The sequence below is a fragment of the Geotrypetes seraphini genome, chromosome 11, assembly GCF_902459505.1.
Source record: "Geotrypetes seraphini chromosome 11, aGeoSer1.1, whole genome shotgun sequence".
Taxonomy (NCBI): domain Eukaryota; kingdom Metazoa; phylum Chordata; class Amphibia; order Gymnophiona; family Dermophiidae; genus Geotrypetes; species Geotrypetes seraphini.
The window spans coordinates 47351062-47374869 of record NC_047094.1 but is presented as its reverse complement, the minus strand read 5'-3'; the positions used below and the strand labels follow the sequence as shown (position 1 = coordinate 47374869).

At 41.7% G+C, this 23808-nt stretch overlaps 1 protein-coding gene across 2 annotated transcripts in view; it reads right to left on the bottom strand.

Annotated features, from left to right (window-relative positions):
* The window catches only part of ROGDI (rogdi atypical leucine zipper), a 47867-nt gene that overhangs the window by 11881 nt on the left and 12178 nt on the right, over positions 1-23808 (bottom strand). For both annotated transcript variants that reach the window (XR_004541094.1, XM_033963319.1), the window contains exons 2-6: positions 14146-14217; positions 10106-10188; positions 7837-7891; positions 6204-6284; positions 1988-2083 (exon numbers count right to left, since the gene is read on the bottom strand). Coding sequence is in view for 1 of the 2 variants with exons in the window: in XM_033963319.1 (XP_033819210.1) it covers positions 1988-2083; positions 6204-6284; positions 7837-7891; positions 10106-10188; positions 14146-14217 (387 nt within the window). In the remaining variant the exon portion in view is untranslated. The remainder of the gene's footprint in view (positions 1-1987; positions 2084-6203; positions 6285-7836; positions 7892-10105; positions 10189-14145; positions 14218-23808) is intronic.

Here is a 23808-nt window from a genome sequence, read left to right as displayed (position 1 = left end):
CATAGACAACATGGTCAATCTTGGGTATGAGGACTACCAGTCCCCAATGAGCCGATATTTTGCAAATGACTCAGTCTATCAGCCATGGTGGGAAAATTTACAGCAGTTCTCTTGCTGGCCATGGCTATACAAGAGCGTCCATTCCAACGCTTTCTGACTTGAATCTTTGACTGAAAATCCAAGGGTCTTTCTTGGTTTTCTGCTAATGCCATGAGGTCGAACATCATTCACTCCCAGCGTCTCACAATGCAGTTGAAAGCTCTTTGGGACAATGACCATTCCCCTGGATCCAGCATCCGCCTGCTGAAATTTGGCTTGGACATTGTCTACTCCTGCTATGTGTGCTGCTGTTATTGCCTGCAGATGGACTTCTTCCCACCAGAACAACAATTGGGCTACCACTGTAGCACTGTTAGAGAATACTCTGACTGCTTTGCCTTTCAGCTCAGCCTTTGCTCCTCAGGTGCCCACCCAGTGCAAACTTTGCATGATATAGGTATCAAAATACCTGAAGAGTCCATTATAATCAATTTAAACTTATATTGAAGTGTTTTAGAGGCATATAGAAACCTTTAAAACAAAGTTGGGAAATTCAAGATGGCTGCTGCAGCAGCAGCATTTTAGCACTAAAAAATGGCCTGTGGGAGCAAAACTATAAGTTCAAAAATGCCCAAATTAGGCTTTTAGAGGCGAGGGACCCTTGAGATAATCCCAGAAACCCTTAATTTTGCCAATTTTTGACCCACCCCAATTTTCCCATAGACAGTAATGAGCTGTACTCACAGATCTGCCATGTGCTGTGATTGAATCAGCTTCTTATTGCAGTTGGAAATGGAGAGGGCATTTCTGCTTCAGACAAGCAAGGGTGGCTTCAGCAGCTTGTTTCTTTGGTTACAAACTTGTTTCAGGTTACAAAACTGAAATGCTCAACCCCTCACGCTTGGTGGGGTGAGGGGGTGACGCAGTCGACCTCCACCAAGCCTCCTGGCCAGTCATGGGGATAAATCTGCAGTCAAGCACCTGACTCTGCAGGGGTGAGCATTGCTTCCAGTGAATTTATTTCCAAGCTGCAAGTGTTAGAGCCTCCGACCAGGGAGGTACTCTTTTAAAAAAGTATGGTCAATTACCACAGGGAAGCCTCAAAAAAGATTGATTAATACCTGAAATTAACAAGTCTAGTGCAGAGCAGAGGAAAAGACACTTTCTCAACTCACTTATAGAAGTTAAGACTGAAGAGAGGCCACTGCCCAAGGAGACGGAGCTGAGCAAGTTGGGGTACACAACCCATCTGTAAGGAATTGTATACTGATTGCAAAGGAACTGACCATGAGATACAAGAGCAATGGTCTGCAAGGGCTTAATCTGAGACCTTTGTGCTACCAGGTTTGATTTTTACTGTCTGAGCCACTAAGAGCGGCAGTGAGAAGGTCCCAGGAGGAAGTGAAGCCACCATATAGCAGTGAAATTCAATTGTTAGGTTCAAGATATACCCATTCTAGACAGAAATAAGGCCTTTGACCCAATGATACATGGCCAAGGGCTGCTTTCTTAGAACAAATAGGTTTAAAAAAATCCTTCTGGATAGCTGTGAATGAGGACCCCAAGCATCACAATCCCAGTAGTATCTGGAAAGCCAAAAGGAAAAAACTTCTGGAAATAGGGTACATGGATGTTGAAAATGGGCTACGCAAAGTACGCATCTCTGATGTATTGTAAACATGTCTGATTTTTCAAGGTACCTACAACAGATATTGAGTTTGGCATATTTGGCTATACCTTGGTTACTTTGAAATCAGGTCAAAGAATGGAGTTGTATAGCCTGAGCGAAGAGCTGCGATGATCAATGACGATTGATCTTGGATGTCGATATGAAAACAACATTTGACATCATGTTTCCTTTTCAAATCACAAGCAAACAAAAATGATCTCTCTGATGATATTCTACTGTGTATCCTACCCCATCATGCCCTCCCTCCTCAGTACTCACCTTCAAGACTTCTGACCCAGTATGGAACTTATACTTCTCATCTCGGTTGGTGAGCAGATAAATTGCTTGATTTACATGGTTCCTGGCATCTTGGATCTATAAATACAAAATGCCACAAGACAAAATCAGAAGATAGTGGTGAAATCTCCTTGGAAACAACAGCTACAAGTTACCCACCTAGGGAAAAGCATTTACTCTAAAGGAACAAAAGCATCAGAACACGAAGAAAGCCTTTAAGCCAGACAGAAAGCTAAGTGAGAGCAAATGCTCAATCCATAGAACTTTTTGATCTGTATAAGCTGAATACGATAGCCAATGAAACTAATAAAAGATTTTAGGCCAGCTGCAAAAATTCCTGAAAACTTTGTTGTTCTCGCAATTTTTAAATGGTTTAACTACAGCCTCAACGAAATGATAATATTATAGTTATTTTTCTTATGCACTTTAGTTTTTAATTAGTTCTTCCTTCTCCTATGTTTTCTGCTATGTACTCTAGTCCTAATTATATGTGAACTGAGTCGAGCTCCACTGGGAGATGACCTGGTATATAAACCAAAGATTAGATTAGATTAGATTTCACATAGGAAAACAAAACGCTCAAAAGCTCTATTGTGGTTCTAAGTTTTTGCTGCTCCCTATGGGGAAAGAAAGGTTAAATCTGCAGCTTCACCCTGTCAGACCAATTGAGTTGCCCGAGATGGTTCAAACAAGTTTCCAAGTTTATTAAAAAAATTGTTAAACCGCCTATACAAAGTTTCTAAGTGGTATACAATAAAATTCACATATACAATATTCAAAGGACTTAAATAACATTCAGGTGAAGGGTAGGAACTACATTATAGAAAAGAAAAGCTACAAATAAGGTAAAAAAACAAAAGGATAGGGGTAAAAAATCAGAATGATTTGTCAAAGACGTCTTTGAATAAAAATATCTTTAATTTTGACTTAAATTGAGTCAAGGATGTTTCTTCCCTTAAATGCAAAAGCGCAGCATTCCATAGGGAGGGTGATGTTATTGAAAATACAGATGTGCGCATTGTGTCGAAATGATTTATTGATGGAATACAGAAGAGATGTTGTGAAGCTGATCTGAGTAATCTGGAAGGAGTATAAGTAATAAGCTATCTGTTTATGAACTCTGGACGGTTAGAAGCACGGGTCTTAAAGGTTAGAAGGAGAATTTTGCAAGTAATTCTGTGATTAATTGGTAACCAGTGAGCTTTTCATTAATAATGGGGTCACATGATCATTTTTTTAAAATTAGTAATAATTTTGATTGATGTGTTTTGTATGGAATCTTGTGAAGTGAAGCCACAGACAGACATTTCAGCATCTCAGGACAGTCCTAATGGCTCATAGGACAAATTATGGATGGGGTATTGTTAATCTGACAATCCATGTTGCTCTGCCACAACCCAGGAGTGCTTTTCTCTGCACTATTACCGAGCACATGATCCCAGTAAAGCAAAGTATTGGCTCAGCTGTGGAAAGGATGATGTAAAATTGTATCTTTCCATATTATTGGTTGAAGAAGTGGAGTAATCGTCAGGGTGGGGGGGGAGGGAGGTTTGAGTGTCTCACCCTCTCCCCCTTTCTCTGGGTTCATCGTTGCTTTCTGAAGAGCTGTGGTATTTAGAGACACTAGCGGCAGTTACTCTTGTAAGAAGCACTGTTCACTTTGGTTAATTCACTCCAGATATGAAGCTTAAATGAAATGTATGCACATGTGTGGCCGCGTTTGACCACATTTAAGCACAGAATCAACAAGTTGCAAGAACTGAATGTTTGGAGATCCTGTTGTGTGACCTGTAAGATTTTACTGTGTCTTCAGCTGGGATTTTGAGAGCAGCAAGTTTGAAAGTATGGAGACTCCTTGAATCTGCTTCTATGGAGCTCGTTAAAAGAAGAACGACTCTTCTTGCCACCACTGTACTTGAACCAATTCATAATGCAGCTTCAAGACAGTATTTCAGACATATGGTTGAGCAATTTGTGGGATCATATATTAGAATTCTTTCCCAGCCAGTGAGTGGGATTTCTTGGTCTTTTAAAACAAGTGTTATGCTGGGGGTAATATCTCTATTAACATTTCTTTCATGAAGGAGTTTTGTAATCTATAGTGCGATTAATTACCTTTCTGTGATCCTATAGAGCTAATAGAATCTCTGTGAGAGAAGTAATCAGCCGTGATCGATAAATCCCATGAATATCCTTAACTCTGCAGTTTCTTTTATTTTTAAATTTCCTTAAATTATATTTTCTTCCTTGGCTCCCAAAATATGGTAAGCAAAAGTTTACTGATATTTCCAGTTTAGTGATGATATTTCTGTAAGCTGTGCCTTATTTAAAGTTGTTTCTTTAGAAGTTAATTTAAAATTGTTATAAATTAAAAAAAACAAAACAACAACCCCACATTCTTAATGAAGTTGGCAAAGCAGGCTATGCCTAGGATGTTACTGTCCTGTTTTCTAGTCAATAAAACTGAAATCATGCTATATGTTGTCTAATATATATATTAGATCACTAATATCATATTAAGCCATCTTGGACAGTTAATGTTTTGATGGGTCTACTCTAGATTGATTCATTGCAGTCGGTTCAGTGCGGCCATTTCAGCGCTGAATCATCCCATGAAACGTCCTGCAATAAACATGTTATTAAGAACAAACACCCCAGCCACCACCAAATAGGCTGCCCTCACATGCCAAGCACTCCTGCTCATACACATTTGGAGACTGGGGACGAGACTGATCTCTTCTCCCTGTGATCTGCCATCTCTCGCTCTGTCTTCTACTCTCCTGAGTCTAGCATATCTCCCCTCCTATCCGCGATCTGGCACCTCTCCCTCAAGCACCCCCCCATCAAACTCATACCTGAGGTCCACCAACAATACTGTAGCTCTCCTTCTCCAGTACCCTGTCCCTTTTCAGAATGGGATTCAGTGTGGCCATATCAGCATGGCTGTGCTGAAACGTCCCACGATGAACTAGCCGTGATAACTCATCCCATTCCACATTTGGACTGCTACAGCAGTCACATTTGCTACCACATCAGCTGAACATGGGTTGTAAAGCAGAAATGCGCCATTCTCTCTGCTCTTATTTCAAATGCATTACTTAGTGCCTTTTAACGCCTGGCACGGCATCTGAAACTTATATTCTGAGTTTTATTTTGTCTTTCTTATTTTGGGTTTTGTTTTGGGAGACTCTCTTCCCCCATTTTGTATATGAAATCGATATGCTATTCTCCCCCCACCCATCAAATAAATGCAACTGTATGGTAAACAAGAAAAAGTGTTCAGACTCACGGCTTCATGACAATTATAAGATGATTAGTATTTAAGCCCGTTACATTAACGGGTGCTAGAATAGATGTGTAGAATTTCTTTCTTTCTGTCTCTCTCCCTGCCCCCTCTATCTTTCTTTCTCTCTCTCTCCCTGCTCCCTTTCTTTCTTTCTGTCTCCCTGCCCCTGTCTGTCTGTAAGTCTTTCTTTCTTCAGTGGCAGCGCTGAAAACAGGCCGTTCGCGGCCAGCCCTGACAGGGCCTTTCCTCTACCGCATCTGAAGTGATGCAGCAGAGGAAAGGCCCTGCCGGGGCTTGCCGCGAACAGCCTATTTACAGCGCTGCCTCTGCTGCTTTGGGTAAGGAATAGGGGGTTGGCAGGTCAGGACTGCTGCCACTGCCCTGAGACGCTTCCCTGCTCAGCGGTTCCTCCCTGCTCGGCAGTTCCACTGCGCTGAGACGCTTCCCTGCTCGGCAGTTCCACTGCGCTGAGACGCTTCCCTGCTTGGCGGTTCCTGCTGCCACTGCGTTGAGATGCTTCCCTTGCTCGGCGGTTCCTCCCTGCTCGGCGGTTCTATTATACTGCGCATGCGGAGGTATGGAGTTTCAAGTGCAAATGCGCGGCTAGGGTTTTATTAGACTGCACACTCGCTGAAAACCGCCACTCGCGCCGCTATTACCATGTCTCTGCCTACTCTGCCACGGATCACGGAGGCAGGGATCATGGAGGTAGGAGTGCGCATGCGCACTTAGGGTTTTATTATTATTGATGAGATAGAGATGGCTCGCAGGGCTACACCCCTTTTGTAACTGATTGATCAATACCTTGGAAAGAGAAGCTTTTAGAAAATGGAAAAAAATATCTACACTGCACATTATCCAATGCCTCGTCTGACTGAATGGACTCATTCTAGACAGAGAATCACCTTATACCTGCTGCATTTTCCATTGCTTGTCCTCACGGAATGCAAAGTGCAGGAGCTGGTTAGTCCGGGGCATTTTTAAATTAACATCCTACAGAGTGAAAATAGAAGAAAATGGAAGATAAGAAAATCATGAAAATGTTACAGCAGGAAAATTCCTGGATGCGAGCTATAATGCCATACACCACCAACTCTCTGCAGGACTGTAGAAGAGACTACTGTTCCCATCTCAGTTTACTCATTTCTTACTAGATGAGGATACGAGGGGCATTCAATAATATATCTATCTGAGTATGAAAGCAAGTAAAAAATGTATTGAAACTAATCTGGTCATGTCTCGAAATGTCTCAAGGTTACTCATGCACAGTTGCGCTCGGTGTGACTAACATTCTAAGACTGTCAGGAGAGTCCTCGTGCGAATCAAGTACTGCAAACTGCAAAATTTAGAGCACCGTTCAGTGTTAAAATTTCTCACAAAAAAGGGAAAAAGCCAAAGGAGATCCATGAATGCATGACTGCAGTTTATGGTGAGTCTGCCCATCATCCTACAAAGTAAAATTTTAGAGCAAACAGTTTAAGTGCGATAGAGAGTTCATTGAAGATGACCCTCATACTGGATGGCCTGTAGAAGCAACTTGCACAGAAATGTGCAAGAAAGAGGATTTAATTTTGTCAGATAGGTTTTCTAAATAGCTGAAAAAATGGGCATCTTGGCAGGTACCGTTTGGAAAATAATCCATGAAAAGTTGGGAATGTCCAAGATGCAAGATGGGTTCCAAAAATGCCGACACCATGTCAGAAGGCCATGAGGGTCCCGTGCTATCAGGAGAATTTGGAGATGCTCCATGAAGACCAAGTGACTTTTTTTCATTGTTTGGTGACTGGAGATGAGACTTGGGTCTATCTCAGAGATCCTGAGTCCAAAATGGAGTCAATGCAGTGGAAGCACAAGTCATCCCCCAACCCAAAAAAGTACAAGACAGAAATATCTGCAGGCAAAGTCACAGCAACTGTCTTCTGGGATGATGAAGAACTTTTGTTTCTGGACTTCATGCCATAGAAGACAACCATAGTCAGGGACAGTTATGCCAACAGAATGATCGCTTTGCCGGAGCCAATCAAGGAGAAAAGACGAGGAAAACTCACAGTGGGCATGCTGCTTCTTCACAACAATGCGCTGGTGCATGTCATGACAATCACAGGCTGCCATCCGAGAATATGGGTTTCAGCAGCTGAACTATCCACTCTACAGTCCTGCCTTGGCTCCCTTGGATTATTTCCTGTTCTGGGTTTTGAAGAAATCTCTCTGTGGACAGCAGTTTTCAAGTGATGAAGACGTCAAGGAAGCTGTGACATCTTGTTTTGAAGGTCAAACAGAAGAATTATTGTCAAATGGGTTAAAGTCATTGCAGGAAAAGTGGATGAAATGTATGGAGCTATCAGGGGACTATATTGAAAAAAATATAATTAAAAAAAAAAACTTTTTTGAATTATTGAACGCCCCTCGTATATAGCCTAATACTCTAACTGTTTTGTGGCCTTTTTCAGTATGTAAAACAGAAGTGCACAGACACATTGTAGAAGGCCTCCCAAGCCTTCTTTCCCACTTTCTAAGGTAAGTACAAACACTTTTAAATACTCACAGCCTGGCACAGGGCATCTCCCTGCAGAGTCAGCACTCCCTTCACTTGGTCCATGCTGAAACAAATGGCTGGCATTAGGCAATATTATTTAGATAATGATCAATAGCAGATAAAACAATAAAAAGTAGGAAAATATCCTGTTTAATTGTACAATTTCAGGAATCATCAGACCATATGAGCTCCCCAGAAGCTTTTGAAGACTATATAGTTTGGAACTCATCAATTTCTTGGAAGCTTCTGATTCTACTCAGGTCCCCTCAGCTACTTTGTTGGTTAGCTGTGCTTTGAACTGGTTGCCAAGAATACATTTTCACTAAAAAAGGACACCCAATTTACGGGAACACAATATTCAACTTTATCCTGATGTAGCCAAAATGATTTTTTTTAAAGTGAAGGAAACACTTTCCAAGGTTGAAACCAAGGGTTTGCAATTAGGAGGGTTATTTTTTTCCTAAGATGTCCGTTACAAATGCATAAAATTAATGGGGGTCAGATATATATTCTTTGAGCCCCAACTGTCAACCTTTCTGAAGGCCCCTATGATGGGAGCTAATACACCAGTAACATAGGAGTCATACTTCAAGATTTTTCTTTTGAACTAGATCCCCTTACTTGTGAGCTACTAAAGGATTTTATATATATTTTATATACTTTCCTTCTGTGTCTTATTTTATTTTTTTTTCTTTCTTGCTGTAACAAGATTAGAGACTAACTGAATTTCAGTTTCGGTACTGAAACAGATTTCAAATACTTCTGCCTGGTTTCGGGTTCAGCTGAAACTGACCATGTGTTTTTGATGGCAGCCAAAAATTTGTGCTTTGTCCCATTTGCCACCTTCTTCCCTCCCATCTAAACAAGAGTTACCTTTCCCCCACTCCTCCTTCTAAGTGCTCCCTTGAGCCTTTCTTACAATACCTGGCAGTCTAGGGGTGTAGTAAGGGAAGGAGTGATCCCCAGTCACTTTTGCTCATGTCAGCTCTACTCTCAAAATGGCTGCCATGACCTCTTGCAGAAGAGTAGAGCCGAAATAAGCAAGAATGACTAGGGATACTCCTGCGCTAACTACACCACTAGACCAAAAGGGACGGCAAGGTAGTCTGGGGGGAGGGCCTACTCTCTTCATTTTTAAAAATATATATTATGCAAGGGCAAATAAATACAATTATGATAAATTTCTTAGGAATTAGTCTCCTTGTAGATATTTTGGATTGCACATCAGGCTGGTATAATGTGTACAGTGTGGACCAGTGTCTACACTACTTTACCCTATTTTAGTAAGAATCTATATTATTTGTACTCTAACTGTAATCTATTTGTTATATCACACAGTAACGTACAGTCAATTTAATATCCAATTTGCAAGTTCTTCCAGAATTAATCCAGGTACCTCTCCTCCCTTGTAACAAAAAACAAACAAACCCCAAAACTGTTGTAACTTCTCTGGAAATGTCCAGTAAGCTCTTTTGTAATCTGCCTTGAACTGCAAGGTATAGGCGGAATAGAAGTCCCTAATGTAATGTAATGTAATGTAACTATAGGCAAAACCCATAAATTTTAAAAAGAGTGGCAGGTAGGGACAAATGGGTAAAAGAAAGGAGGGAGGGAGCCCAAGCGTTTGTTCAGTCATATGAAACTTTGGCAGGCCAATGGTGAATGAATACAAACCAGTGTTCAGGAAGGAGCAATACAGCTTGGTTGAGCTTACAAGGCTGGTACAGGGTGACTAGGATTACAAACTTAATATCAAGCAAAGGGTGGCCAGATATTGAAACAGGAGCCTTGCTAGGTTTGGTAGCTATCCAGACTATGACCAGGCTTGGTGATGGACTTTTGATTACATATGAGGTATGGAGACATAGGAGGTTAGTATTAACGAAATTTAAAAGGACAGATGCCAAGGGGAGCAGTATGAACAAGGCTAAGAGGTTAGGTAAACAAAATGGGGAAGGAAGTGTGATGGTTTCAGAATGGGAAAATGCTTATCTAAAGTGACAGAAAAGATAGAGAGTGAGAGAGAGAGAGAGACAGGCACACACCAGGCCCATCACTCTGCCCAACTGTTTTTTATCTAAAGTTAGTAAATTACCCATATAATTCTATGTATTCTGAAGTATTAGAAAAGCTTATGTGTAACTTTTCTTTGTATTAAGGGGAAACAGCTTTTTCCTGCTGATAAAATGTTTCAGAGGAGTTTACTGTGGAAGAGTCCGACACATACGGCAAAGACCTTTTATTAATCACGGGCCCCATGCTTTCCCCACATACTTACGTTGAGCTGCCCAGTACAAAATTTTCCTGCTTGATCTGACCATCTATTGTCCCCACTGGTAACGTAAACCGCTTGGAAGCCTCCTGCAAGATAAGCTTTAGTTTATCACGCTCTTAAGCGGCAGCTCTTAACTGAACAAATAAAGAGTATTTTTGCTTCTTATATGAAATTAGACATTTGTACAGTGAAACATCACCTACAGCCTCAAAAAAACAATCAACATAAGCAACCACCATCGTAGCAACTGTTCCTGGCAGTTTAGAAAGTTGCATCACACTTCTATTTCTTACACAAAAGCATCTGATTTCAAGAAATTATTGCAGCCTTCAGAATGAAGTTAGCCGAGTTCTTGGGGCATTTGTAATTAGAAATTAGTGGGAGCATAGAATAAAGAGCAACATAAAAAGATATTTCCACCTGCTCAGAGGCCCTATTAGTTTAGCTTGCCAGTCAGATGTGGAGCATGCAGAGGAGAGAAAAATGTGGTGAGTGGTTAGAGCTACAGCCTCAGCACTCCGAGGTTATGGGTTCAAACCCCATGCTGCTCCTTGTGACCCTGGGCAAGTCACTTAATCCTCCACTGCCCCAAGTACATTAGAAAGACTGCGAGTCGATAAAAATGCCTGAATTACCTGTACAGGTATGTAAACACTACAAAAAGTCGATATACAAGTCCCAAACCCTTTCCCCATTCCTGCGACTGTGCAGTAAGAACATTCAGCCTGGAATGTGCATAGTAACATCCATTACCGTACTTCAAATTTTAGGATACAAATTCATGGTTTACAAACTATATCCCTGTAACTCAAAGTCCATTATTTGCATCTCCAAATGGGTTAGTTCTGCACATAGTATGACAGAAAAATATCTCACTCCTATGCCGGAGTCTTCAGTGTGCATAATTGTATACAGTTTTAAGCTTTACATTGTGGACACCAATCACAACAGATTATAAGATTTTACAAAATAAATAAGAACATAAGCAGTGCCTCCGCCGGGTCAGACCATAGGTCCATCCTGCCCCGCAGTCTGCTCCCGCGGCGGCCCAAACAGGTCACGACCTGTCTGAATCACCAGAAGGGGCTCCCTTGCCACCTTGGTTTCTCATTGAAGTCCTATCTTCCCATCGTAGTCCTAACCCACGACCTGGTTGGGTTTCTATACTTATTACCTGGTTAGCTTTCTATACCTGCGTTACATCCCAGCACCTCTCTCAGTATCCCACGATCCCTTTATCCCTCAGGAATCCGTCCAATCCCTGTTTGAATCCCTGTACCGTACTCTGCCTGATCACTTCCTCCGGTAGCGCATTCCAAGTGTCCACGACCCTTTGGGTGAAAAAAAACTTCCTTGCATTTGTTTTGAACCTATCTCCCTTCAGTTTCTCCGAATGCCCCCTCGTACTTGTTGTCCCCTTCAGTCTGAAGAATCTGTCCCTATCCACCCTCTCTATGCCCCTCATGATTTTGAAGGTCTCTATCATATCTCCCCTGAGCCTCCTTTTTTCCAGAGAGAAGAGCCCCAGCCTATCCAACCTCTCGGCGTATGGGCAGTGTTCCAGCCCTTTTACCAGTTTCGTTGCTCTCCTTTGGACTCTCTCAAGTACCGCCATGTCCTTCTTGAGGTGTGGCGACCAATACTGAACGCAGTATTCCAGATGTGGACGCACCATCGCTCGATACAATGGCATGATGACTTCCCACGTCCTGGTTGTTATGCCCCTCTTTATGATGCCCAGCATCCTGTTGGCTTTTTTCGAGGCTGCTGCGCACTGTGCAGATGGCTTCAGTGATGCATCCACCAGCACACCCAAGTCTGCTGTCTCCCAACAATGTCCCCCCAATTTGTAGTTGAACAACGGGCCCAAGATTTTTTAGTAACTTGCAATGTTGCCTTCTGGGTCACCAATCCTAGTCAAAGAGCACTGAATGGCTCTTGAGGTAACAATTGTCAACTTGCTCAGCTGTGGAGGATTTCATTTGTTTAAGACTTGCCTCCTTTCTACTGAGAAATGGCAACATATAGTTTACATTTGTTTTATGTACTGAATGTGTTATTTTAGACACAATTAGCTAGGGTCCATCATGTCCAGGAATCATGTAATGGGTCATAATTTGGCAGGAGATTTTATGAAGGCACAAAAAACTAAAAATGCAAAATACAAGAATACAGTTTGTAAAGCATGAATTTATAGCCTGAAACTCAATGCAATGGATGCCACTAGGCACATTCTGGTCTGAATTTTATTACTGCACAGCTAAAGTAAAACGGCAGGTCTGAAGAAATATTCATATGCCTGAGGCTGATAAGGCCTCTCACCAGATGAAAACAAGCCAAATTTTAAGATCAAATGCTAATTTAGATTTAAACATTTTTTTTTTTTTACTTGATGATAATAAAAAAGAAAGACAATATACACTTCTCCCTCAATATTCGCGGGGATTAGGGGCAGTGCCAGCCCGCAAATATTGAAAATTCGCAAATAACATTTGTGCCGGCTCTGACCCACCCCCCGTCTTCCCTGACCTTACCTGGTGGTCTAGTGGGCTTTCAGGGCAGGAGCAATCTTCCTACGCTCCTGCCCCATGCAGATCACTCATACAAAATGGCTGCGGGGAGTTCCCGTCGTAGTCTCGAGAGACTATGGGAATTCACGGCAGCCATTTTGTATGAGTGATCTGCACGGGGCAGGAGTGTAGGACGATCGCTCCAGCCCCAAAAGCTCACTAGACCACCAGGTAAGGTCTGGGGAGGTCTGGGATACAGCATTTCTTTTTTCTTTCCTCCCCCAAAAATTGCGAATAAGCGAATCCGCGGATACTGAAACCACAGATTCAGAAGGAGAAGTGTAAATGCAGTCCTCCATACAATGGTAAAGCTACATAAACAGAAATTGAACAGACCAAATAATAAAGGGTTCCTTTTACGAAGCCGCGTTAGCAGCTTTAGCGCGCGTGACTTTACATCATGCGCTAACCCCCGAGCTAGCCGGTAAACTACCACCTGCTCAAGAGGAGGCGGTAGTGGCTACCGTGGCCGGCAGTTTAGCGCGCGCTATTACGCATGTTTTAACGCCCAAAGTATCATCATCAGTTTTTCAAACAAAATGATTAATATGTTACAACTATCCCCAATCCCAACTATCAAGAAGTTCAAGTTTATTAAAATTTGATGAAAAGCTAATCATAATTCTAAGCATTTTACAATATAAAATATAAAAAGGGGAGGACATTTAATGTAGTTATTATGGACTGGGACATATGACATACTTGAAAACAAGACGACTCCGGACACAGCCGTCTCAAGGCCCTGGACTCTTATGAGCCCTGAGAAGCAAGGTCATGACCGCCCCCTCCCCCATTCCCTAATTTGCATCAATTAAAAAACATATTTATTGATGACATTGAGCAACATCAACAATTAACGCAAGTATTACCATTCAGGCAGCCACATAAAACAATAAGTTTGTACATAAAATGTTTGTGGTATGGCGGTATATAAAAATAAAGTTGTTATTATTATTTTAATTTAAATAAAATGAAATCCTAGCCCATCTGGTAGGACTTACAGAAATCCTGCAAGAGTCTAACAACCTGCTAAAATATCAGTCCTGACAAAATCCATTCACCTTTCTCTTGCATATTTTAAGCTGCATTCCTCAAATAATTTACTTAACCTAGTCAGAAGAGGTTTGTTACTCATTTCCAGAGATTATGCCAACTTCATTTAGAACTCTAGCATCACTTGCTTGCTTCTTCAAAACTGTGCTGCCTGAGATGATATTCATAGGTCTTCGCATTTATTACAAAATTAAAAGCTCAATGATGTGCCAACATGAGCAATGGAAAGTAGATGATCAAAGAGGAATGTCTAATACGAGAGAACTGAGAAGAATCACTCTGGCAGCAGCTCCAACACACCATGACACAACTAGCCAGAATCACATGTGACAAGAAACTGATTCACACTAGAATCCACTGGCCCAAAATGCAGCTCAAAACAAGAAAAGGATGACAAAGCAAAATGACTTCTGTCATTACCTTCAAAATGTCCTGCAACTGTCGTAGTACCACATGGACCTCTTCTCGTAAAAGCCACTTAAACTCCTCTTCCTAAAGGCAAGATAAAAACAAGAACAGTGTCACGAGAATGCAGACAATTTGGGCTCAGGCAAACCAAGTTACTTACCATAGCAGGCATTCTCCTTAAACAGTGGAATATAATATGTGCCAGGTCACCCACAGAACCCATGTGGGAAGCTTCTCCAGCTCAGAATACTTTAAAGAAGCTTTTGAATCACTTCCCTGTGATACAGCTCCTTGAAGAGTGGATAGCTATCCTGCTAACCATGGAGAAAACCCGCGACAAGTAACATTTTTATCTAAGGAAAAGCAGAATAGCAATGATTCACAGCATGGTACTTCCTGGCTATAGGCTGCCTTCAACAGAAAAAAAGGAAAACAGACAAGGCACTGAAACACAAGATTTTGGTGGCAACTACCCTTGTATATGTATGTATGTATGTATATTTTAACAGAAATAAAATAAACCAGGAGGGAACCACAAACAGATTCATGTTCAGGTTCAGTTTATTTAAGAGAAATCTAAGCAGTTTACAATGTAAAAAATGTTTATATGTGGAGGCGAAAGACAAAACAATTAAACAATTATAACAAAAAAAAGGGTAATGCAACAGGGAAGTGCTCGATATTACGGTAATCCCTAGAGATTCTGGAGGGTCTTTGTCCAAACATTAGCAGGCTATGAATGTCTGAAACAAAGTCCATGTCAGCTCTGAAAATTTCCTTCCATAGAGGCTCATCTCAAGCAGGCTACTGAGGCTGCCATTGATCTTGACACTAGGAATTGTTATATAGCCCTCAAAAGTCAAACCTAGCATAAGTGAAGGAAACGCAGTCTGCTAGCCAATTAGTGTGCATATGTTGATGGCAACCCCTACTCTATCTGGGCCAAATCAAAAGACAAAGTTTGGTAGAAGTTAAAGGCTTTTGTTACTATGTTAGTTCATGCCAAATAGAAGATGAAGTCCAATGTTTTCAGTGAGCTTTCATCTTTACACACACAGCGCATAGAAAAAAAGGATGTTGGCAAGACAACAAACTGGTTAAGATGGAATTATACTACCACCTTAGGTGAAGTTTGAGATGAGCGTGCAGGTGTAAGGTGGATTAGTTACTAGAACCTGGAGCTCACTGCGTGTGCTGAAGTCTCCATCACCAAAAACAGGACCTTCCAGATCAGGTACAGTACTTAGTTCACAAATGTCTATTGAATAGCTCAAAGAGAACTTCATTAGCTTATACCTGGTTAAGGTCTCATGACACCATGGGATGCTTCAGCAGAAGCATGCAACACATGACTCAAACAACTAAAGGCTATATAGAGACAAGCACCAATTGCACTATGGTGTACCCCATAACGGAGGTGGGTTTCAAACCTGACTCAGAAAAATGTATAAAGTATTCAAGCAGTTTGTGTGTGACAAGAAAATATATACAGGGCCCTTCCATCAGACAACACATCTCTTCCATTCAAATCTGCAAATTTTCTAGAAAATCTCTCCTGGGAGCCTGCAAACCCAATGATACTGTCAGACAAGCTTAAAGTAGTATTGTTACCCTAAATCAAAGCTGTGAGGGAAAGGAATTCCATGAGAATGCAATAGACTCCTTCGAGTTTGCACAATAACGAATGAGGAAATCTCCAGTCATATGGTTCTTCTTATGGAAAATTACACAAGAAGGAACCATATGTGCCTCATCAAATGCAGAGTGATGAGAATCACAGTTCTCCTGTTCCATCTGAGTTTCAGAAGAGTTTGCTACAAAAGTGAATCTGAGGATATTCATCTCCACTAATCAATGAGGAAGGCATCCAAGGCTAGTTTGTCATATAGTGAAAAGATTTGATGGAATGTCCCCACTCTTCAAAAATATCATTTCAGCCACATTCTCGTCCATGGACTACTCTTGTAGTCAAAGGCACACCCAGCCAGGGGGTTGTTCTTCTCTGTTAAATAAGTGGCTCTGAGGAAAAGAAGTAGTCCAATTCCACACTGACAGCTTATCAAAACTGAAGGAGGAATAATCCTGTTCCTCCCTGCTCATTTATGTACTACATTGCCACTTGATTGTCCATCTATATCAATATAATTTCAGAGAGAATTGTATACTATTCACAATTTTGAGGAATTTTAGTGGAACCACAAACAGATTCATGTTCAGGTTCAGTTTATTTAAGAGAAATCTAAGCAGTTTACAATGTAAAAAATGTTTATATGGGGAGGCGAAAGACAAAACAATTATAACAAAAAAAGGGTAATGCAACAGGAAAGAATTACAATGCAAACAAAGGTAGTATCTAGGAGGGAAAACACAGGAAGGTAACATGGTTGACCGAATACAAGATGCATGATAAAAGGTACAAGATGAAAATAAGCGGACTAATCTCCAGAGCCAGTTGGCAATGACAGAGAGAAATAAGTTTTGAGTTTAGATTTGAATTTATTAAAGGACACCTCAAGTAAAAAGGGAGGGCATTCCAGAGGTGTGGGCCAGCTACACTAAAGCAAGAGTTTAATAGTATCCAGGAAAACCTTAAGGAAGGATGGAACCGGTAGAAGACCTCGGGTAGCAGAACCTAGGGCCCTAGCAGGAGAGTAGGGAACCAGCAAACTGGCCAGGAAGAGGGGCAGGTGAAAGGACTTATCTGATGACAAAGAATATTCGTTTTACAAGGGATCCGGTAAGATAGTGGGAGCATGTGTTCTGAAATCAGGAGAGGAATTTGACTTATTCTTGCTGCACACCGCCAAAAGGGCAGTAAATAAATCTGCTCAGTAAGCAGAGGAAGAGACTACATAAAAGTTTGTTTATTTGAAGTGGCATTACGCCACAAAACGATCGTTGGCCTTATTGATTGGGATCTTTTAACAGTATATTTTTCCTCATGGTGTTTGATAGACGAAAATCACAGTACGCTAGACTCGCCGCAAACTGAGACTTTTTCTTTCAGACTTAACAAGCACTTTGGTGTTTTTTCAGTTATTTATGGTGGAGAGTTTGAAATTTGAGTTTAATAAATAAAAAACGTAGTAAAAAAGAAATACATTGGTTGAATGGAAAGAGCAAGGTAGAGATCCAGGTTGCCAACTGCCAAATGCGCTGTGTCCCTTATATTGCACACTAAATATATGCTATATTCTCTCATACATATTTCATTGTTGATATCCAGAAAACCTGACTGGCTGTGGATTCACTAGCATAGTAGTGAAGACGCAGGGGGACTGCGAAGATCTGCAATGTGACAATCAGGCTCGAGGAATGGGCATCAACATGGCAGATGAGATTCAATGTGGATAAGTGTAAAGTGATGCATGTCGGTAACAAAAATCTCAGGCATCAATATAGGATGTCCGGGGCAGTACTTGGAGAGACCTCCCAGGAAAGGGACCTGGGAGTTCTGATCGACATGTCGATGAAGCCGTCTGTGCAATGTGCGGTGGCGGCGGCAAAAAGGGCTAACAGAATGCTAGGAATGATAAAGAAGGGGATCACGAACAGATCGGAGAAGGTTGTCATACCGCTGTACCGGGCCATGGTGCGCCCTCACTTGGAGTACTGCGTACAGCATTGGTCGCCATACATGAAGAAGGACATTGCACTACTCGAAAGGGTCCAGAGAAGAGCAACCAAGATGGTTAAGGGGTTGGAAGAGCTGCCGTACAACGAAAGATTGGAGAAAATGAGCCTCTTTTCCCTCGAACAGAGGAGATTGAGAGGGGACATGATCGAAACATTCAAGGTACTGAAGGGGATAGACTTAGTAAATAAGGACAGGTTGTTCACCCTCTCCAAGGTAGGGAGAACGAGAGGGCACTCTCTAAAGTTGAAAGGGGATAGATTCCAGACGAACATAAGGAAGTTCTTCTTCACCCAGAGAGTGGTGGAAAACTGGAATACTCTTCCAGAGTCTGTCGTAGGGGAGAGCACCCTCCAGGGATTCAAGAAAGGGTTGGACAGGTTCCTGCTGAACAAGAAGTGCGCTAGTAGGGTTAGTCTCAGTTAGGGTACTGGTCTTTGACTTAGGGGCTGCCGCGTGAGCGGACTGCTGGGCACGATGGACCACTGGTCTGACCCAGCAGCGGTAATTCTTATGTTCTTAAACTAATCAAATGACCACCTTATAATTAAAATATACTTGTAGGCTCATTTTCAAAGTAAACACACAGGCCCAGATTCTCTAAACGGTGCCATTGTCGGCAGGTGTCTTAAAAGCGGCCGCCAATCACATGTCAGTCATGCAATGATGCAGTTTAGAAATTGCGCCTCCGGCAAAGGTAGGCACTGAATATGTGGACCAGGATTTTCAAGGCCTACATTTCTGGCACTTACCTTTGACATGAATTGCGCCTACGTAGGCATTTTATGGCACCTAATACCACTTCCGGCATTAGCCTCGCCTACAGTGGCATTAGGCACGGTAATGCGCCATCGGAGGCGTGATTCTGGCACCATTTTTTAGGCACCAGTAGGCGCTTTGAATTTTAAAGTCCTCTTTAAAACAGCATTTTGGATTCTGGCAGTGACAGAATTAATTTCATCGCTTGTTGCTTTTTGAAATGGTGGAGTCTCGCCTGTCTGCAAAGGGTACAAATACCTTTCTACAAGTATGGGACCCAGATCTCTGGAATTTACCACATAGATCCAGAAGTCTGATTTTAAATGACTTGTTCTAATATTGTGGATTCGATATTACATATGTGTTTTCAATAAGGAGTTCTGTTGGATTAGGGGGGGAGAAAAGGGTGGGTTTTTGCTAAAAGGCTGATCATATATCATGTCTCTCAGCAGCTCTTGTATACTACTATGTAGAAAGTGTGGCCCTATGTGTCCAGACACCCTTAATTTTGCTTCGGTTCTTGTTGGTCTGTACTCTTATTGAAGAAAACATGTCTGACAAAATACCAAACAGATTGAAACTATGAGAAACAGCATTTTGGACTTAGGCACCAGAGGGCTCCCACCAGTGCCTAAGTCAAGGCACCATTTAGAGAATATGGGCCACAACGTACCATAGGTTTCTGTGGTACTTTGAGTGTCTAAGTGCTTTGAAAATGAGCCTCTTGGTCAACTATCAGTATATAAGAAATGAAGACATTTCTGCCTGAATGGTGCAAGATGTCAGAAGCTCCTTTGCATTTTAACTTGTTATTTGTTCGCTGCAAGAAAAGGGTTAGAAAAGAAAAATGTGACAAACAGGTCTTCAAGGTGTTCAATTTTTTCTAAATTATCTTCCATCTCCTTTTGTATCCCTCCACTTCCTTTATTGTCCAAATTTTTTTCCTGTCATTTGTACCAGTTTTGAAAATGATAATATCAGTCTCAATGCCAATGTTACCAGGCTAGAATAAATTATGAGGTTTTGTGCAAACTTTTTCATAATAGAGAATGACATAAGGACAAATTTTTCCCCATCTCCATGGGACCTCATTTTCCCATCCTGTCCCGTTCTTTTCCTGTCCCTACCCCATTCCTGCAAGCTCCGTCCTCATCTGCACAAGCCTCAAACATTTTAAAATCATGTGTTCAAGGCTTGTGTGGTTAAAGGAATGGGGCGGGGACAGGGACAACGACAAAATTCACAGGGACGGGACGGGGAAATTGAGTTCCTGTGGGGACAGGGACAAATGTGTCCCCATGTCAGTCCCTATTTCATAATCAAAGAGAAAGCAGGGATTCAAGACAAAGTTAGACAAGTTCCTACTGAACCGGAACGTACGCAGGTAGAGCTAGTCTCAGTTAGGGCGCTGGTCTTTGACCAGAGGGCCGCCGCATGAGCGGACTGCTGAGAACGATGGACCACTGGTCTGACTCAGCAGCGGCAATTCTTATGTTCTTATGTACCAGGCTTCCAAATCACCTCTATATATGAACAAGCATATACATTTTTAATATGATTTGTGTTCCATTTTTCAGGAAATTGAAAAAGCTGCCCAAAAAGACAGATTACCAGAAAAGACCTTGCTAACTGTCTGTTCCTCAGCACACATATTCTTAAAGATCAGGTTATAAAATTAGACATTTTCCTTGAATTTAAAAAAAAATTATAGCAGATAAGGGTCAAAATTCATCTACAGTAAAACCTTGGTTTGTGAGCATAATTCGTTCCGGAAACATGCTTGTAATCTAAAACAATTGTATGAATATCAAAGCAAAATTTCCCCATAAGAAATAATGACAATTCGTTCCACAACCCCAAAACTTTAATACAAAATACTGTACGTACTTGTATTGCAAGACTTCGCTCGTTTAGAACAGTCATTACACTCCCGCAGCATCAGAGAGAGAAGAACCATCGGCTCAGTTGTGTTGATGTGACGCACATATATTGTACGTACTCATATTGCAAGACCTCACTCATTTATCAAGTTAAAATCTAATGAAACGTTTTGCTCGTCTTGCAAAACACTCGCACACCAAGTTACTCACAATCCAAGGTATTACTGTACTTGGCCCAATATCAAAGCTCACTGCTCAGGAGGCAGAGACTGTGTCTGAATTCAAAAGGGCCTGGGATAGGCAGGTGGGATCTCTCAGAGAGAAAAAGAGATAATGGTTACTGCGGATGGGCAGACTAGATGGGCCATTTGGCCTTTATATCCATCATGTTTCTAGTGGTATGTGAGCATACAGGTTGCACAGCGCATAACTATAAAGAGGTAGTCATGGGGGGAGGGGGGAGTACATCCCACACTTACTGTACATGTGTAACAGAATGTACTATTTATTTTATTTATTTAAAAATGTATATCCCACATAAAAATACCTTTTTTACATGATGTAAGTCAGGGCTGCCCAAGTCCGGTCCTCGATCTACTGGCAGGCCAGGCAAATCTCTCTCATGCATATTCATTGTGGATATCCTGAAAACCTGGCCTGCCAGTAGATCGAGGACCGGACTTGGGCAGCCCTGGTGTAAGTAATACCACCTAAATGTTGGCATACAAATGCCAACTTATGCTCTGTTCTAAAATAGAATCTGGGCACCCAGATGCAGTTCTAGAACCCACACACAACGCACTGTATTTTGGTGCCCAAATCTGGTGGCTGTAGGCAGTTTTCTGAAAGAGTTACAGCTTGAGATTTGGAGGAAACCAATAAAAGCCTAAGCAGGGGTAGGGAACTCCGGTCCTCGAGAGCCATATTCCAGTCGGGTTTTCAGGATTGCCCCAATGAATATGCATTGAAAGCAGTGCATGCAAATAGATCTCATGCATATTCATTGGGGAAATCCTGAAAACCCGACTGGAATACGGCTCTCAAGGACCAGAGTTCCCTACCCCTGGCCTAAGAAATAACAATTGTAAGTCCTGTGGATCTGGTGAAAAATCTATTCAATGAATCACACCAGAGGTGGGCAACCTTTACAGAGGGGGGAGGGGGGTTTCCAGTTCAAAAAGTTTTATTAGTTTTATAATGAAAACGGTATATGTTCATATATGTTTTATTGAGCTCAGCAAAAATAAACAGGAAACAAAGTACAAACAAGCTCAACATTTTAGATAACAGAACCCATCCCCCACAGATCACTTCCCCCCCAAGCAATGAAAACGGTATATAATATGGCATATAATTAGTTTTATAATGAAAACAGCATATAATATGGCATAAAATGAAAACGGCATATAATACAGAAAAACACAATTTATATTACATGTGTTGATTGAGATCTACCACTATGGTACTGGTTTTGTGATTGTGCTAGCATGGCTTTGCACAGGGGGGTTGCATGAATGCCAGTACTCTCCCTAGGGGGGGGCCTCACACAGAAAATTAACAATGTGCCCTATACTGTAATTCACTGCCAAAACTCAATGCCAAATTATTACCAGAAATGTCTTTCTGTATACATCCGCCGTTGTTGTAGGAGTTTACCCCTTCCCCCCTTTTACAAAACCGTAGCACAGTTTTTAGCGTCAGCCGCAGTGGTAACAGTTCCAACGCTCAAAGAATTCCTGTGAGCGTTGAAGCTGTTACCGCTGCGACTGGCGATAAAAACTGTGCTACAGTTTTATAAAATAGCAGCAAACACAGTATTTAAAGTACAAACGTCTGGTTAATGACATTTTCTGTGTATATTTCCCATGGTCTCACAGGCTGCATATAATTCAGTGGTGGGGCACGGGCTGCCCACCCCCCAACTTACACAGTTCTTTAGGGAGACCGTAGAAGTACCTGGTTACAATGCTGCACTTGTTGCTGGCCTACAAATGACTATGTATTCTATACAAATATGTTTGTTCTCTAGCCGCTCAGGCAATGAATTTACAATAAACAAAGAACCCTCCCTACCCCCAGAGGAATTAGGAGAAAAATCTGCTCAGCTAAAAGCCAGCCAGAGTTCTCTTGAGAGCTCTTTCTGAAATGAACACAACACACTGTATTTTAGTGCCCAAATCTGTAGACTTTAGGTAAATGGGCTTAAGAGGCTGGTACTTCAGTAGCCGAGATCTGGAGATACAGTATTTCCTCTCTCATGAAGTGTTTTTGACTCAGCAGTTTTCTTCATGCTCAGTTAAAAATAAGGCTGGGATCTGCCACAACTATCTGGGGATTTCCCTTACAAGTCCGCTTCCCTTCCTCCTTTACCAACTTCGGCCCCAGGATTGGAATGAAAAAGAGGGCTGCAAAGGAGTGGAGATGTGCAACCTTTCAAATTACTAAAAACACAACACAGTAAAGATTTCCATTCATCCTATTACCCTGTTTCCCTGAAAATAAGGCCTAACATGATTTTTAAAGATGCTCCTAATATAAGCCCTACCCCCCAAAAAAGCCCTAGTTAAGATCGACCCCCGAAGCCTCTCCATACTCCCGATACTCCCTGACTCCATCCCTGACACTAGTGCTGCCTGATTTGCTGAAAAAAATTCAACTCATTGATTCAGCAACCCCCACACTCCTGCTGCTTTAGGAGGCCTCGGAGCGGAGGTATGTCAGTCTCATGGTGGGAGGGTCGTGGGGTTCTGCTGCACAGGGGGATGGGAGGGAGGGATAGGAAGATGCTGCACAAGAGGATGGGTGAGAGGGGAAGAAAGATACTGCACATGGGGGGGGGGAGAAAGAGGAAGAATTGGGGTGGAGGAGAGGAAGGGAGAGATCATTGTTGTACGTGAAAAAAATAAGACATCCCTGAAAGTAAGCCCTGGTGCATTTTTTAGACCCAAAATTAATCTAAGACACTGTCTTATTTTCAGGGAAACACAGTAGATGATTCTGTACCTTGCATTGGTAATATCAGGATCATACAGAACAGAAGAATGATTCAAACAAGAAAAATTTACTCGACTTCTTTGAAGGTGTGAAGAAACATGTGGATAAAGGAGAGCCAATTAATGTAGTGTATCTAGATTTCCAGAAGGCTTTTGACAAAGTTCCTCATGAGAGGCTCCTGAGAAAATTAAAGAGTCATGGGATAGGAGGCAATGTTCTATTGTGGATTAAGAACTGGTTATCAGACAGAAAACAGAGAATAGGGTTAAATTACCATTTTTCTCAGTGGAGGAGGGTAAATAGTAGTGTGCTACAGGGATCTGTGCTGGGACCGGTGCTATTTAACATATTTATAAATGATCTAGAAATTGGAACTATGAGCGAGGTGATTAAATTTGCAGATGACAC